At 36.1% G+C, this 16,159-nt stretch overlaps 1 protein-coding gene across 14 annotated transcripts in view; it reads left to right on the top strand.

Moving 5' to 3' along the window:
- LOC123503459 (catenin alpha-like) overlaps positions 1-15,348 on the top strand; it is a 33,108-nt gene extending 17,760 nt beyond the window's left edge. For 4 of the 14 annotated variants that reach the window (XM_045253230.1, XM_045253226.1, XM_045253231.1 and 1 more), the window contains 18 exons: positions 238-427; positions 674-840; positions 991-1,200; positions 1,390-1,566; positions 1,820-2,023; positions 2,131-2,246; positions 2,490-2,574; positions 2,779-2,949; positions 3,095-3,206; positions 3,323-3,523; positions 3,807-4,028; positions 4,144-4,262; positions 4,472-4,602; positions 4,843-5,083; positions 5,297-5,413; positions 5,966-5,986; positions 9,661-9,744; positions 11,894-15,348. In XM_045253230.1, the coding sequence (XP_045109165.1) occupies positions 238-427; positions 674-840; positions 991-1,200; positions 1,390-1,566; positions 1,820-2,023; positions 2,131-2,246; positions 2,490-2,574; positions 2,779-2,949; positions 3,095-3,206; positions 3,323-3,523; positions 3,807-4,028; positions 4,144-4,262; positions 4,472-4,602; positions 4,843-5,083; positions 5,297-5,413; positions 5,966-5,986; positions 9,661-9,744; positions 11,894-12,058 (2,733 nt within the window). In that variant the 3' untranslated portion in view covers positions 12,059-15,348. The remainder of the gene's footprint in view (positions 1-237; positions 428-673; positions 841-990; positions 1,201-1,389; positions 1,567-1,819; positions 2,024-2,130; positions 2,247-2,489; positions 2,575-2,778; positions 2,950-3,094; positions 3,207-3,322; positions 3,524-3,806; positions 4,029-4,143; positions 4,263-4,471; positions 4,603-4,842; positions 5,084-5,296; positions 5,414-5,965; positions 5,987-9,660; positions 9,745-11,893) is intronic. The other 10 variants (XM_045253228.1, XM_045253229.1, XM_045253233.1 and 7 more) reach the window with 6 other exon arrangements.
- Positions 15,349-16,159: the final 811 nt, after the last annotated feature.

Raw genomic sequence — 16,159 nt, forward strand, 5'->3', positions numbered from 1 at the left:
AAGCATGACCTTGTTTCAATTTATTCTTGAGTACTTGTAGATTGGTTATCACATGCTTGTGCACATTTGTATTTTATTTGCTGCTTGTTTTGGTGCTATGTGTAATATTGAGTAATGAGTAATGACAATATGTTGTGTGTGTGTGTGTGAGTGAGTGAGTGAATGTGAATGAATAAGTGTGGTTGTGTGTTGTGAAGCTGTGCTCTATACATAACTCCTATTTGTTTCTGCATGTAGGTTACCACTTTAGTCAACACCAAAGGTCCCTCAAAGAAAAAGAAAGGTAGAAGTAAAAGGGCACATGTCTTGGTGGCGGCTGTTGAGGCTGCTACAGCAAACTTCATTGAGCGAGGGGAAGAGATTGCCTACGAGAACCCTGACATCCGGGGGGAGATGCTGGGGGCTGTTGAGGAAGTGCGCAAGACTGGTAAGTGTTGTGGATGGCGTTTAGAACTTTCTCACTAAATAACTTGCAGTGAGGAAATAACTTCTCAGCAGTGGATGATGGAGTGATTTATGATATAAGAGGCTACCAATGCATGAAAACTTCAATGCTCTTGGTTTATTTTATTTCTTATTTACTTATTTTGTTTTGTTTTGTTTATTTTTTATCATTATTGTTTGTTTATTTGTGTACTTATTTTTGTTTATATATTTTTCTCTTTCTACCAAGGAGATACCATGTCCCGGGCCGCTAGGGAATTTGCCGAAGATCCATGCAGCAGTGTGAAGCGTGGCAACATGGTGCGGGCCGCCAGGAGTCTGCTGTCCGCCGTTACTCGCCTCCTCATCCTGGCTGACATGGTGGATGTGCACCGCCTCCTCAAGAGTCTGCAAGTTGTGAGTAGACCAGTATAGCATTCTTATCAAATATTTCCCATCTGCATGTATCATAGAAGTCTCTTGCTTTCTTTCTTATAAATTAAAGATGGTGGTGTTTATTATTATTGTCAGTAACTATTGAAAAAATGATGTTTTTCTGGATCTCAGGTTGAGGATGATTTGGAGAAGGTGAAGAACGCATCCAGCCAGTCTGAGCTGCTAGACAATTTCCGTCTGTTTGGCAAGAACACTAGTGATCTTATCAATCAAGCTGCTAAGAGACAGAACGAGCTGAAGGACCCAAGGCTGCGGGATGACCTAGCCTCGGCTCGGGCTGTTCTGAAGAAAAACTCTATGATGCTCCTCACCGCTTCCAAGGTTTGTTTAAAGTTAGGCGGGTAATGTATTTTTACAAGTTAGGTCAGGGAAAATTTCCATATCAAAAACCTTAAGGACTAAGTGATTGGTGTAAGATGGGCTGTGCTTATAATTATCTGTTTTCAAATTGTGAAAAAATCTGAATATTGTAAGTGAGGTTGCTTCATATTATTCTTCTTAATTTCACAGGCATATGTGAGACACCCTGAGCTTGCTGCTGCCAAGGCCAATAGGGACTTTGTGTTCAAGCAAGTGTGTGAAGCAGTCAATACTATCAGTGATGTGGCTCAGGGCAAGGCCACAGGAGCCGGACAGATGCCCTATGAAGGTCCTGGTGAACTGGCATCAGCACTTGATGACTTTGATGTAAGTCTGAGCTAATGCTGTTCTCCATTCTTCTATTTCACTCTTTTTATCTTTCCTTCTGTGATTTTACTATCCTTTCAATTTTTCCTTCCTACCTACTGCAAGAAACTGAGTGATTGGGATGGGTTATTGTTCTTGTGTTTGAGAGTTTGCCTTCTAGACCAGTTTATATCAAAGCTATCTCCAAGGCAGGAATTAGTTGTATTGTTTGTTAGTCAGTTACAAGAGTAAACATATGCACATTGATCACCAGGAACGCATCAACATGGACCCATTGACATACAATGAGGTGCGCACCAGACCTTCCCTGGAGGAACGCCTGGAGTCCATCATCAGCGGGGCAGCTCTCATGGCCGACTCATTCTGCACACGGGATGACCGTCGCCTCAAGATAGTGGAGGAGTGTAATGCTGTGCGGCAGGCTCTCCAGGACCTCCTCACTGAATATATGGATAATGTAAGAATTAGTCACTGTGCAGATGAATTATTTCTTTTATTTTTTCATGGCTATGCACTTCATGAATGGTTGCAAATGTCATAGAAACAATCTGTGGTTCTTTGTAGATGGGACGCAAGCAGCCATCTGAAAACCTGGACAAGGCTATTGACCACATGTACCGAAAAACAAAGGATCTAAGACGTCAGCTACGCAAGGCTGTAGTTGATCATGTCTCTGACAGGTAAGACTTCATGATGTGCCTCATGTATTTGTGAGAATTGCTGAATAAGTTGCCTTTTAGAGAGTTCCCAATAAACCCTTCTGTGAGAAATGGATTCACAGTCTATCACTTTTAGATTTGTTTGTATATTAGTACGATTGTTTTCTTTTATGTCCATTCAAATCTTCAATTCAATCCTGGAGATTGTTATTTTCAGTCTATGGTCCTGTTTAATTCACGTGAGGTCTTGCATGGTTTTCACAGCTTCCTTGAGACGAATGTTCCTCTCCTTGTGCTTGTGGAAGCAGCACGCAATGGTAATGAGAAAGATGTGGAAGAATATGCACAGGTTAGTCAGTTTTGCTGGAGGCTTTTCCAAAGATACTAAGAAATGTAGGGATGGATAAGTTTAAAACCTGATGATGAAGGTATTTGGAATGATATACATTTATTTTTAAAGAATTATAACAAGTAAATTTTGAATCTTTCTAAGAAAATATAAATTTAGTGATGATGAAGGAAGCATCATATTTATTATATGTTCTCTGCACAGGTGTTTACAGAGCATGCCAATAAGTTGGTTGAGGTGGCTAACCTGGCTTGCACCATGTCCAATAATGAAGATGGTGTGAAGATGGTGAGGTATGGTGCTGCACAGATAGAGCAGCTTTGTCCACAGGTCATCAATGCTGCCAGCATCCTCTCAGCAAGACCCAAATCCAAGGTTAGAATAAGTTGTGTTAAGATTTTGGTAATTCTATTTCATTCATGTAGTTGACCTTAAAAGTCAAATTGGTGATTGCAATACCTTACTTTTTAGACTTATTACTTTGTCTCTATCTTAATTTCCATCATTTGTCTTCCTCCAGGTGACACAGGAAAATATGGATGCCTTCAAAGATGCTTGGGAAAACCAAGTTCGCATTTTGACGGAGTCGGTTGATGACATCACTACAATTGATGACTTCTTGGCAGTGTCAGGTATTACATTAGTTTCTTCTCAGCAAAGTTATTTAAAAACTGTTTTCAGATTGAAACTGAAATTGCAGTGCTTTATCTACTTGGAAAAATATATTTGCTATGAATACATTCCACAGAGAGTCACATCCTGGAGGATGTGAAGACCTGTGTGAGGGCCATCAATGAGGGCGATCCAGAGACTCTTGACCGTATTGCTGGGGCGATCAGGGGCCGCTCTACCCGGGTGTGCCATGTGGTGGCCTCAGAGATGGACAACTATGAACCTTGCATGTACACTGATCGAGTATTGGAAGCTGTCAAGGTCCTCAGGGATCAAGGTGAGGAAGCTGCTTCTTGCTTCACCTCTGCTCATCTATTGAGAAAATTACTTTTGATATGCTTATATCTGTAATTGCTCACTACTTACCCAGAATACATGATGTGCAACACTCCTGAAGACATTTGTGTTTTGTTGTTTGATGTTTGCTGGGAAAGGTTTCTTTTTCAAATAAATATGAAATTTTGTTTAGTATTGCAGATGAGGTTATTTTGCAGTACTGTCTATTTTTCAGTGATTTGCTGCTGTCTATATTCATATCTTATTTTATCCTCCCTTTACAGTACTACCCAACTTTGCCCAGCGTGTGGATGTGGCAGTGGAGGCCCTCAGCAGCACTCCTGGGAAGGAGGTGGATGAAAATGAGTTTATTGATGCCTCTCACCTGGTGTATGATGGTGTGAGGGAGATCCGTATGGCAGTCCTCATGAACAAGGCTGATGATGAGCTGGATCCTGATGATGTGCTCATTGATGACTACCATGGCATTGAAATCAGGAGCAAGTGTAAGTTTTCTTTGCTTCTATTTATGAGTATATGTGTAAATTTATTTTGCTATATGAACAGAAAGCAAATATTTTTTAGACATGTAATTTAATTTGTTTTTCTTCACCCCTACAGCAAGTGCCCATACAGTGGAGACAACCATTGATGAGTATCCTGGTGTTAGCGGCATTACCACTGCAAGAGATGCCATGAGGAATCTGAGTGAGGAGGACAAAGACAAGATTGCTGCCCAGGTAAAGTATTTAGTTAATAGTTTGTGATAGCTTTTGATTTCCAGGTTAGTTAGAATAATTGTGTGCTGGTTTCCATAAGAGTAACTGGAAAATTGTTGCCTTAAAGTGTTGAGAGTGAAGGGTAGAATTATGCCTCAATATTACCAAGTGGAGGGTAAATTAGGTGTATACATTATTATGTGGCATTAACATATTTTCTTTTGTTTTAGGTTGAAAACTTCCGCCTGGAGAAGGTTAAGTTTGACCAAGAAGTTGCCAAGTGGGATGACACTGGAAATGACATTATTGTGTTGGCCAAGCACATGTGTATGATTATGATGGAGATGACAGACTTCACAAGGTGAGCACATTATTTCTTCTGGTAAATCAATATCTATACTATATTCAAATTTCTCTCTCTCTCTCTCTCTCTCTCTCTCTCTCTCTCTCTCTCTCTCTCTCTCTCTCTCTCTCTCTCTCTCTCTCTCTCTCTCTCTCTCTCTCTCTCTACTATGACTATTAACATTCAAGACTGGCTGGTTGAGTGTGTTAGCATTTATTTTAACTGTGGCATCAGTCAAACATTGCTTTTATTCTGCAGAGGTCGAGGCCCTCTCAAGACCACCATGGATGTTATCAATGCTGCCAAGAAGATCTCTGAGGCTGGAACTAAGCTAGACAAGCTCTCTAGGCAAATTGCTGACCAGTGTCCAGAGTCCCGGACCAAAGATGACATGTTGGCTTACCTGGACCGCATTGCCTTGTATTGCCACCAGCTCAACATCACTTCCAAGGTCAAGGCTGATGTGCAGAACATATCTGGTGAACTCATTGTGTCGGGGGTAAGCAGTCGTGTGTATATCTTTGCCTAATTTTGATGAATTTTGTATCAATTATTGGGTTCAATTTTATTATTATTTATCAACTATTGATTTTATTTCTATTGTTATACTCAGTTATAATATAGTAGATGTTTCAGATATTCTACATTTCAATAATTCACCGACTTGTGAAGTTTGGATAATTGTGGTCTAATAACAGTTGTATCTTATCAGCTTGACTCTGCTACATCACTGATTCAAGCTGCCAAGAACCTCATGAATGCTGTGGTCTTAACAGTCAAGTGCTCCTACGTTGCATCCACCAAATACCCTCGGCAAGGCACCATCCCTGTAAGTATCTTGACCTTTGCCACAAATGTTCACTTTTCTGTCCATTATTTACTTTTATATAGGAAGATGGTGAAGGATGGAGTTTGGACAGAATTAGGAGAAAAATTAAAGAAAATAGGAGATAGAAATTTTTGGGCAGACCACATTGCTATTTTTTAAAAAGATTGTTTGTCTGTGTGGTGTTTTGAATTTTCTGTCCATATCTCCGGTGCACAGTGTTTTATTAGCATACTTAATGAGAAGCTGTTCTTGCTAGGTTTTGTGTTTTCCAGTTTTCATCAGTTTTTCAATATTTTCTGTAAGTTACTTCCTCAAATAATATTACTTCTATTGATCTTTTAATTTTTTTTTGTGTTACTTCTCAATGGTTTGTAAAATCAGTGGTATAGATTTGTATTATCTTCGGGTTTAGGGGAAGTTTGTTGAATTGAACCAGATCAGTGTGTAGGCGTTTGGTAAATGAAGTTTCACTGTAGTACGTCTTTGCAGAGTGTACGTACTTATGGCCACTATATTTCTCTCATGATTACATATTTTTTTATGTTCCTATAGCAGCCTGGAGTCAGATCAGCAGTAAGTAACAGCTTATTCATGTAATCTTTGGTTGTACTTCACCACACTCATGGAAGAATGAACCACTGTGATATTAGTGCCTTGTTGCAGAGACACATTTGAGACTAGGGATGTTTAGCTTTCTTTCTGCATGTCACAGGAAATAAACTAGCCTGTGTATGAATTGATCAAAATGAGCCAATGCTAGATATAGACTATTTCATTCACAATAAATAATATTAGCTGTTGCAATGCTAGTTATGCCAAGAACTAAGTGACAAATATTTTCAGTGAACTTTTAATCATTTTAATTTCAATTTTGGTAGATAATCAGCAGAAATTCATCATATGGTATGGAGATTCAGGCATGTAATAGGTTTTATGTTTGAGGGTATGCATGAAACACTAGTTTTGCTTTCATGCACATGCTTATGTCTGTTGAGGCTGCAGTGTTGTGATGAGTTGAATTTGTAGTGAAATTATTCAGTCTTCAGTGTTGAATTTTATGATCATTTATAAAGATAATTATTTTGATTTTAAACTTGAAATTTGCGGACAAGAATTGTTTTACTCTTGTGAGTTTTGGAATGGCAGTTTGTCACTATTGTATGTGATGAATGAAACATAAAATTTTTTAGGATTACTCTGAAAAGAAAACCAATATACTACATAAGTGATGGAGAGGCCATCAAACAATCAAATTCAGTATTTAAAAAAGTACCATCAAATACTGGTTCCATTTTTGTTCCAGTAACTCTTGATTGTAAGAGATTTATTCTTCACGCCATCCTTCATGGCAGGACCAAAGGTAAAGCAAAGGTGCATGAAGACCTCAGGTGTTGCAAATATTTAAATAACAACTAATATTGAAGTGAAGTGTTATTCTCATCATTTTGGTGTTTTGAAACTGCTCGAAGTATCACCTTGTCTTATATATATATATATATATATATATATATATATATATATATATATATATATATATATATATATATATATATATATATACACACACACATACAGAGGTGAGGGCTACAGCTAAAATTCCCTGAGAACATTACTTTCACAAAACAAGAAAAGTAATCTTATTTTGTTGAATTACTTCATTTCATTGTCTTCTTTGTTACATCCTCCTACTTCAATGTTCCTTTGCATGTGAGAGACAAGGCAAGAGGAAATAATTCCTTAATATTTTCATTAACTCCTAAAGGACCAGAGGCGGCTCTAGCCGCTTTATCAGTTGAGGACCACAGGCGGTTTTAGTAGCTTTGTGACTTTTGCTCTAAACTAGCTACTTTTTTTCAAGTTTTATAGTTTAGTCGTTGGTAATACTGACGGCAAGCTAAATAGGCTAATCTCTTTGTCTCTGTCCCGCTCTCACCATGACCAAATACAGTGAGACTGATTCTGACAAGCCTGATTCCCTGCCCTCACACCCCAGCGCCCCAATAACACACATGTTCACTGCTCACATTCAACCACTTGCTAAGTGTCAAAGTGAAGAAGCAGCAAAGCAGGAACTCAATAGAATTGTTTATTATACATGAAGAGAGTTCAGGCCAGCTATTTATTTGGATGGTTGGCGTTGGTGATTTTTCTTGTCAGGAATTGATGGCATGGTATATAGATAACTATAGTATTATAAGTCAGAAAGTGTAAGGTGCTTAGTGTGTTGAGGTCACAAATGAGAATTCTGAGTTCTGTGGTTGTATAGACGTCGCTTTATAGAGTCAGCGAATGCCAGACCTGCATTGCAGTGACATACACTACTACAAAAGTTTGTTTTGCTTCAGGTCTTCCAACAATCAGAGAAAAATGGGATAGGAGATATTGACTGTTTGACTAAAGACTGGTGTTTCAATCAATATCACATACATTTCCCTCTCGTTGTAAAAAGTTAATTATTAACTTATCGAACAGTACATGTGCACACAGACTTGGTTTGAAGTGTTTTACAGCTTTGTATGAATCAGATTCATGTTGTGCAGCAGTATATAGACTTGACTGCACCAGAACATGTTAATATAATGCATCATCTACTTTGTTCAGAATAGACCTCTCAGTGATATTTGTGTGTATAATGACAGGAAAAGAACATTATAATTTCAAGAGCATGCTGTTTTATATTCATTGATCCATTTCATCACGTATATGTTCATTCATGTCTGTCTGTCTTTTCTTTATATCTGTTTCTCTCACCATAGTACTTGATTATGTTTATTCTTCTGTGTGTGTGTGTGTGCGTGTGCGCACGCGTACGCACGTGTGTGTGTATGTGTGTGTGCATACGTGCGTGCACACGTGTGTAAGGCTATCTGATCAAGACTAATGAAGTATTTGAAGTGTTGCAGACATAATGAAAGCAAATACTTGGTTGTGGATACCCATGATAATCTTTACATCTCATGATATTTTACCCATCATTCATTTCCAGCAATGATGATTAAAATAATAGCTAGTTACTTCTTGTATTTTGTTTTGCTGCTATCATATGGTTGTGTTCTAAATGACAAATAGCAATTCTTAAGACTTTCCACATGGAGGAACCATAAGAAAGACTTATCCCAAACATTACCAGACACTTGCATGCTTGAAGCCAGAATGGTGTTTACATTGCAGTTGTTATTGTGTAATTCTAATTTAGGTGCTTTTTTGTGTCAATTTGTGCTTCTTGAATACCAATAGTAATAAGTATTATAGGTCTGTGCCCAAATGACATGCTCAAGAACAGCTAGCACAGAATAGATTGCCTGTAAATATGGAATTTTTTTTTGTTTACTGTTCTACAGTTTATTGATCTGATTTCCAGAATATCTTTGATGATAACCAATACAATGAATTCATCCAATTACTATTCTAATGACAGTGTGTGCTAAGCATCCTGAGTTCAACATGACAAATCTGACATGGAAGACTTTGCAGTGCTTCATGTTTGAGGATCAGATCATCCTCCAGACATTAACCTAAATCTGCATTTTTCAGTTAAAGATTTTGAGTTCAGAATTATGTGGAAGACTATATTGTATCTCCTTTTTATTTCTTATGAAAAAGTAGATGCAACCGTATAGATGAAATACCTTTGGAGTATCATTTTATAATGAAATGACATGTGTATGTTTATTATTTTTATACATTTTATTTTTGTAATTAATGCTATTAATTGTCATGAGAGTATCATCATTATCACTATACCTGTGTGATTCCAGTGCAGAACAAAGGGTTTCCTTGCTAACATTCTCTTGTTGCTTTCACCCTGCAGTGAAATCATTCACAGAAGGGGTAATGTCATGTCACAATGCTTAATTTCATTACTACAAAAGACATTCAAATATATCACACTTGAGCTTTAGGTTGCAATGTTGATTTGATGATGTGCATATTGTAGTACAGTATGAACCAAAATTTTCTTGTTCATAGAATTATTATCTCTTGTGGAAAAGAAAAAGGTAACAAAATGTATGTAGCTCAGATTGTCTTGAAGCTCAGACCACTTGATTATTTAGAATGGACTGATGATGAGATATCCAGTATCACATATATGCATAAATATAGCATGGTATATGCCCGTAACTGAAGTTACAAGTATGCACATATGATATGTGACAAGATCCACAAACATACAATGTGCCAGATATAAATATGTATATGTATTTTCTTTGAACATTTTAGATAAAGAATATCATTTGTTGGTACAGGAAGTGAGCACAGGTGGGGGTTTACAGAAAGCAGGGGGGAAAGGTCCCCATATTCCCCCAAAGCCTGTAGTATCACAGGGACAGGTAGGCTACTAATGTGCTTGTTACCTTGCCTTGAGGACCCACTGTTCCCCAGAGTGTAGTGACCACTTTGTCACCATTCATGCCTTATGTTACTCTGCCAACTGCCCTGCCAGTGCTCTCCTTAGTTGGCTAGGTGCTGGTTTGGAGACTTGCATGGATTTTGTGTATTGTTGTTCTCTTGTGCTTAAATTGAATTGATTTGCACTTTAACTGGCTAAAACTTTCATTTTATTTATTTATATTTTTTTCATTTATTTATTTATTTTATTTTGCTCACATTTACTTTAAATAACAAAATAGTAATGGGCAGTGTATTTAGCTGATTGGATGATGTTACTGACATATCTTGCTTACAATGAAGCAGAAATTGGTTTGTGCAGTCATGTTTCATTCAGTATAAAAGGTAATAGTTTTTAGCTTTTAAGGGATCCAATTTGCTTATTTAAATAGATGTCCAAGGAATTTAGGTGCCTGAGGTGCAGAATTTTCAAGCAGATGAGGAAAGCTGCATTAGTTCCATGTCATCTTCCAATACATTGTGTTATGTGAATTAATTGTAGCTTATCGGTCAAGAAATAATTATGTATGATTTTTTTTCAAGCATTTCTGTGGTGAAGTGGTTAGTACATCTAACTAGAAACGAGATAAATTCATTGTACTCAGCTGCTTGTTCTTCTTTATAGTGAATGGGTGCAGTGGCATTCCTCTAGAGGCCTTTGTTTATCATAGGCATAAATATCAAACAAGAGGAGTTGTGGTACAGAGCTTGACATATTGTTTTATCTGTCATGTTCCTTCTAAGACACTGGCAGCTAATTATTTACCAGAGAGAGTTAAAAAAGATGCTTGCCAAACTAGTGAGATACACAGACTGTATCACAGTATCAAGAGTTGGTAGGAATCATGCATCACTATCAAAACATGAAAAGAAAATGTAAATGAGTTAGGTAACAATGTCTAAATGATAGCAAGCCATTAAATGATTTTTTTTTTTTTACTCAGCACTACATTTTTGTTTTAAATATCCAGGTTTTTATTTCATTCTGAAGAACAGAATCTTGTTTGTATTGCATGTACCATACACAGTATCTCAGAATGGTAAGCAGTGCCATCTCTCAAAGTTACTGGCAAGCAGAGTGCACCCATCACAGTACATATTTAATAGTCAGTTGAAAGAATGAGCTTTGTTTCCTAGTGTCCAGATGTTAGTTGCTAATCACTCACCATTGTGGAATTTTGATTTATTAAAGTAATAGGATATAAACATGAAATGGAAGAAAAAAAAAATGCAGAGCCCTGGTGTGAGTTAGTACACTAAGGGAGGATGTGGAACACAATCCCTGCCCTTAGAATTGAGAGGCAAAGGCTTTGCTTTTAAGACTTTCATTTGTGGAGTGCAAGCATCTTAGTACCAGAATTTTTATTCTGCATGTCATGTTCAGCAAGTTTTAAGAGTACATTGAGAAATGCTCTGTGACATAACATATCATCCACCAGGATACAACAGTTTTACTTGATCAAAATAGAAATTATAAATGAAAACATTATTCTCAGATTGGTGCAATAATGGAAATTCACATATTTTTAAGATATAGACAAATATGGTGGAAGCTATGCAGTGAAGTAGGGTTGATTTTTTATTTACAGGTTATTGCTTTACCTCCTAAGTTGAGGACAGTTATGCCTCCTACTCTTCTCATTGTTTTACGTTAGATCACATGATCTGCAGTGTGGAATGAAGAGTGTTCTTATATACAAACATGATACATCTTTACATCCATATCAATTGGATTTACAAAATCCTTTGACTTTCTTCTTTGAATCACATTCAGTATGAAAGTAGCCCCTCAAGTGGTTGGTGTCAACACGGTTTCCTATTGCACTGTATTATTTGAATGTGATTATAAATCATTTATCCTAGTTTTTCAAAGTTTTGGGAAGAGTTCAAGAAATTTCAAATTAATGAAACACAGGACTTAAATGAAAGAGATTGAACTTTGAATCCTCAGAAGTAAATGTTGTCATTTAATCTCTTTTTCATGTTGATATGAAAGTTAAATTATGTGTCTTCCAAAGTTGCTCTTCAGAGAATGAAGTTATATCATAAATTTCAGCTCTATGTAACTAATTCTTACTGTGATTTTTACAGTCACCAATTGTTGTGTGGAAGATGAAGGCTCCAGAGAAGAAACCTTTGGTGAGGCGCGAGAAGGCCGAGGAAGTGCGAGCAAAGGTTAGGAAAGGCAGCCAGAAGAAACCTGTATCTGCTCTGAAGGCTCTTGCTGAATTCCAGAGTCCAGCTGATGCAATTTAGAGCAGTTTTTTTACTTAATTAGTGACTGTGTAACTGATAGGAAGATGTGTTGGAAGGTGTATTTTGAGGCCTAGATTCCAATTTGGCCTTTTCTGTAGTTGCCCACATACTGTGATGGCCAACTGTCCCATGTAGAATTAGTTAGGGAAAGAGGCACATTTATTGAACTGAAGTATGTAGTTTTGGCACAGTCCCATCTACACATATAATTTTTCTCCCCCTCCAATTAAGTCCTCAACACATCATCACAAGATAATATATGTGGTTAGATATATACATATATATATATAATCATATTTTTTACACCAAAGGCAGCATATGTTTAAACATGCATTCCATTTATAATTTTATGTAGATTTCCATTGTCAGCTGAAGGGCAATGCCTCACTACCCAACATTATCATAAGATTTCATATTTTCCTATTAATTCTGCCCAGTGTATTGCCCACATGAGTGTTGCAAGAGAGGAACGCTAGATAAGTCTGTGGTGTAATGAGATGGAAGTGGTTAATTTGGTCATCATATCTATGGCTGGAGAAAAAGTTAATTTGTACAATACCTGAGAATATTTATATAGGATCACAACTAGCATCTAGTTAACTGAGATCATTATTTATGTATTGTTTGTTTTCTGAAACTTGGCTCATCATTTTCTTTTCATTATATTGTTATATTTTTCAAGTATTAATGTGTGAACTCAGTCTTGACATTGTTGGTCACATAAATTGCATTACCTGAGCCTTCTGTCTTGAAGTAACTTTCTCATTGAACACAAGAGTCTGAAGAGAAGCACACTGGTAAGAAGGATATAATATATTATTATCTCATTTCCTTTCAACTCTTCCCTTTATTAATATTTAAATGTATCATATAGATTATTATATTATTATTATTATTATTATTATCATTATTATTATTATTATCATTATTATTATTATTATTATTATTATTATTATTATTATTATTATTATTATTATTGTTATTATTATTATTGTAGTTGTACATATTGTAGTGAGGTGTGCACATTTCTGGGGTTTGGAATGAGAGCACATACATAATTTATCATTATTATTATGTTTTACATATTTTATTCTTAATTACATAAACTATTGCTCTCATGAAGGTGCTAAGTAGAAGTAGCACTCTGTGTTGATAAAAAGTGGTTTTCATCGTATTTCACAGAAATCTTCCTCTTCTCTAATAAGACAAGATTATGAAGATGTTAAACAAAAAAATCTATTCCATAAAGTAATTAGTTTCTTATATTAAACTAATGATTGATCATACAACATACAGATTTGAATGTGGAATTTTTTTTTTTTTTTTTTTTTTTTTTTTTTTTTTCCTCCCTCTCACTGGCAGGAGTAAGTCATCTGTACTTGTGTCCTTCCCTTAGCTAACTCAGTCTCAACTTCTTTGATCTCTCACAAAAGCCGTGTCATGTTTGGGATTCATGTTCATTCTTTCTTATTAATTTAGTGTCTGAGTATGTGATGCAGTTGAATGTGTAGCTGATTTCTTAGAGAATAATAGGGATTGTGTTGAGTGAATGGTGACTGGTATTGAGCTTAGCCTCATGTAGAGGTGAATCCATTTATGGGAATTACTAAGATGTAGTAATCCATTGTTTGAAGTCTGGATGTTGTGTATCCCCTTTATATTCCTAGCTTGAACTATTTGGACAGTGTAGGACCTGTTGACAGAATAAAACAACAGGATCCAATGCTAGTAGATCTGGATGAAGACTGTGAGAATGAGATAATGGCTGGTGTGACAATCATTGGTGCTCTACTGATGATTGCTGTCCTGCTAATAATCCAACACAATTTATTAGCTGACTATCCCTGGCTTAAATCCTTCAGGTGGACTTGCTGTTGTGAAAACTGTCATACTTATTTGCCTAGTTTTTTGTAAAGTGGTCAATTGCTGCTTATGGTTTCAAAGTCATTCATTCTCTCCGGCTTGTATGTGTGGAAAAAATAGATCCAGTGTTCATGTCCTATTTTTGTGGAAACAATTTTGTTCAAAAGCAATGAGAGGAAATATTGTGTCAAGAGCTCAACTGTTGAAGTTGTTGATATATCTCCACGACTTTTAAATCTTATTTTATTCGGTGAGGAGTCATGACATTAATAGTAAATCCTTTTAATAAACAATGTCACTCTTTCTGACACACCAAAGTCCCTGCATTTCCAACCACTTGATTAAACGACATCACATGCATAATTGAAATCTGTGAGTAGTGTATGCACTATACTGAATGTGTGTAAATATATATATATATATATATATATATATATATATATATATATATATATATATATATATATATATATATATATATATATATATAATAGCAGTTAGTGGACTGTGTTTTGGTTAGAAAATTATGTATGCAATAGACAAATACTAGATTCACAGTGATGCCTAAGGAAACTCTTTGACCAAGAAAACATATCCTGTGTAGTACTACCTTTAATTAATGTGATTACAGCTGAGTGCACCAGTCAAGCTTCCTGGGAGTTGATAGCAGAATAACTTGCATACAAAATTCAAATATGAAGGATACTTGCTTCATATGAAATTTTGCAGGAAAAAGAAATGGATATATTTATATCAGTTCACAAGAATTTGCAAGTACTTAGTTTGTAAATGCAGGAACTTTAGTGTGTGTGTGTGTGTGTGTGTGTGTGTGTGTGTGTGTGTGTGTGTGTGAGTGAGTGAGTGTATATGTATGTGTGATAGAAAATAATGGTCTCAGTATGTAACAAGTGATTCTATATTGATGCACTTGCATATCATTTAGTCGTATATGATGGCTAACTGAAATAATGTAGTTGGGCAGCTTTTGTATATTGTAGAGTAAACTATGAATAGGATATAAGTAATTTTAGTTTAAGGCACCAAAGAAATTATAGCATGCTGGTCATGGAAATTGTTTACAGGGCAAGCAATGCATCATAATTTACAGTAGAGTTTATTGAACATAGTTATGCAAGCAGTTTTCCATTTGAAACAAAAACATTCCTGACATGCAATCCCATGCTCTGTGTTACATTTTATAGCTGAAGTGTTTATCTCATACTGGTAAAAGTTTTGCAGTTTGCCTCTTGTTATTGTCATGGTAATTGTGAATTGTTATTCACATGTTGTACCTCTATACTAAAAAAGTATATTTTTTTCAAAACGTTTTAGAAAATTATATCCTTACCTGTATTCTCAGCATTATATAATTAATCTAATGTACTTTGGGTGCCAAAATATATAGTAAAGAAGAAAACAAATCTGAACAGTGTATTTCTTTCATTCCACAGTATAGACCAGCAGCCCAGAGGGTATCTTCCTAGCTCTGAAACCAGGATACATGCTGCCTACACCTTGAAATATAATTTGTACTCATATTTTAATATGAAATGAAATTGTCTTTTCACAAGACACTAGACATGAACAATTCGGCAGGTTTTATTGATGGAATTCAACACTTCATCTCTTGAACAAAAAAAATCCCTTTGTTGCATGGAAATTATATTGGAAGAATATAGAAAGTAAACCTGCCTAACCAACTAGTGACAAGGATCCTTATGAGTGGCTGACTACCACCACTTTTTTTTTTCTTCTTGTTTCTCCACCTCTTCCTTCTCTTAGGACCACTTCTCCACTACTTGGGTTATGTTAGGCTAGGTTCAGCAATTCCAAAAAGTGTTCAATTTCTTGTTTTTGATAATGTAGAGAGAGAGAGAGAGAGAGAGAGAGAGAGATTGTCGCTCCTGCATTTTTTCTGGTCCAGCCCTGCCAAGTTTATTCGAAAATGTCAGGTCAAACAATGGGAGGATCAACACAATACATTGCGACACCGCAAACAAAGACGATCCCTCGTCTCCCCCCATCCCACTCTCTCTCTCTGCACACACACACACACACACACACACACACACATATATATATATATATATATATATATATATATATATATATATATATATATATATATATATATATATATATATATATATATATAATATAGTAAGCTCAGAAGGCAGCGCTGCAGCAGAATAGCAGATGCAGTACGATACGTTTAGCTGCTGGCCATCTTGGGTCGGG

The sequence above is a fragment of the Portunus trituberculatus genome, chromosome 14, assembly GCF_017591435.1.
Source record: "Portunus trituberculatus isolate SZX2019 chromosome 14, ASM1759143v1, whole genome shotgun sequence".
Lineage (NCBI taxonomy): Eukaryota > Metazoa > Arthropoda > Malacostraca > Decapoda > Portunidae > Portunus > Portunus trituberculatus.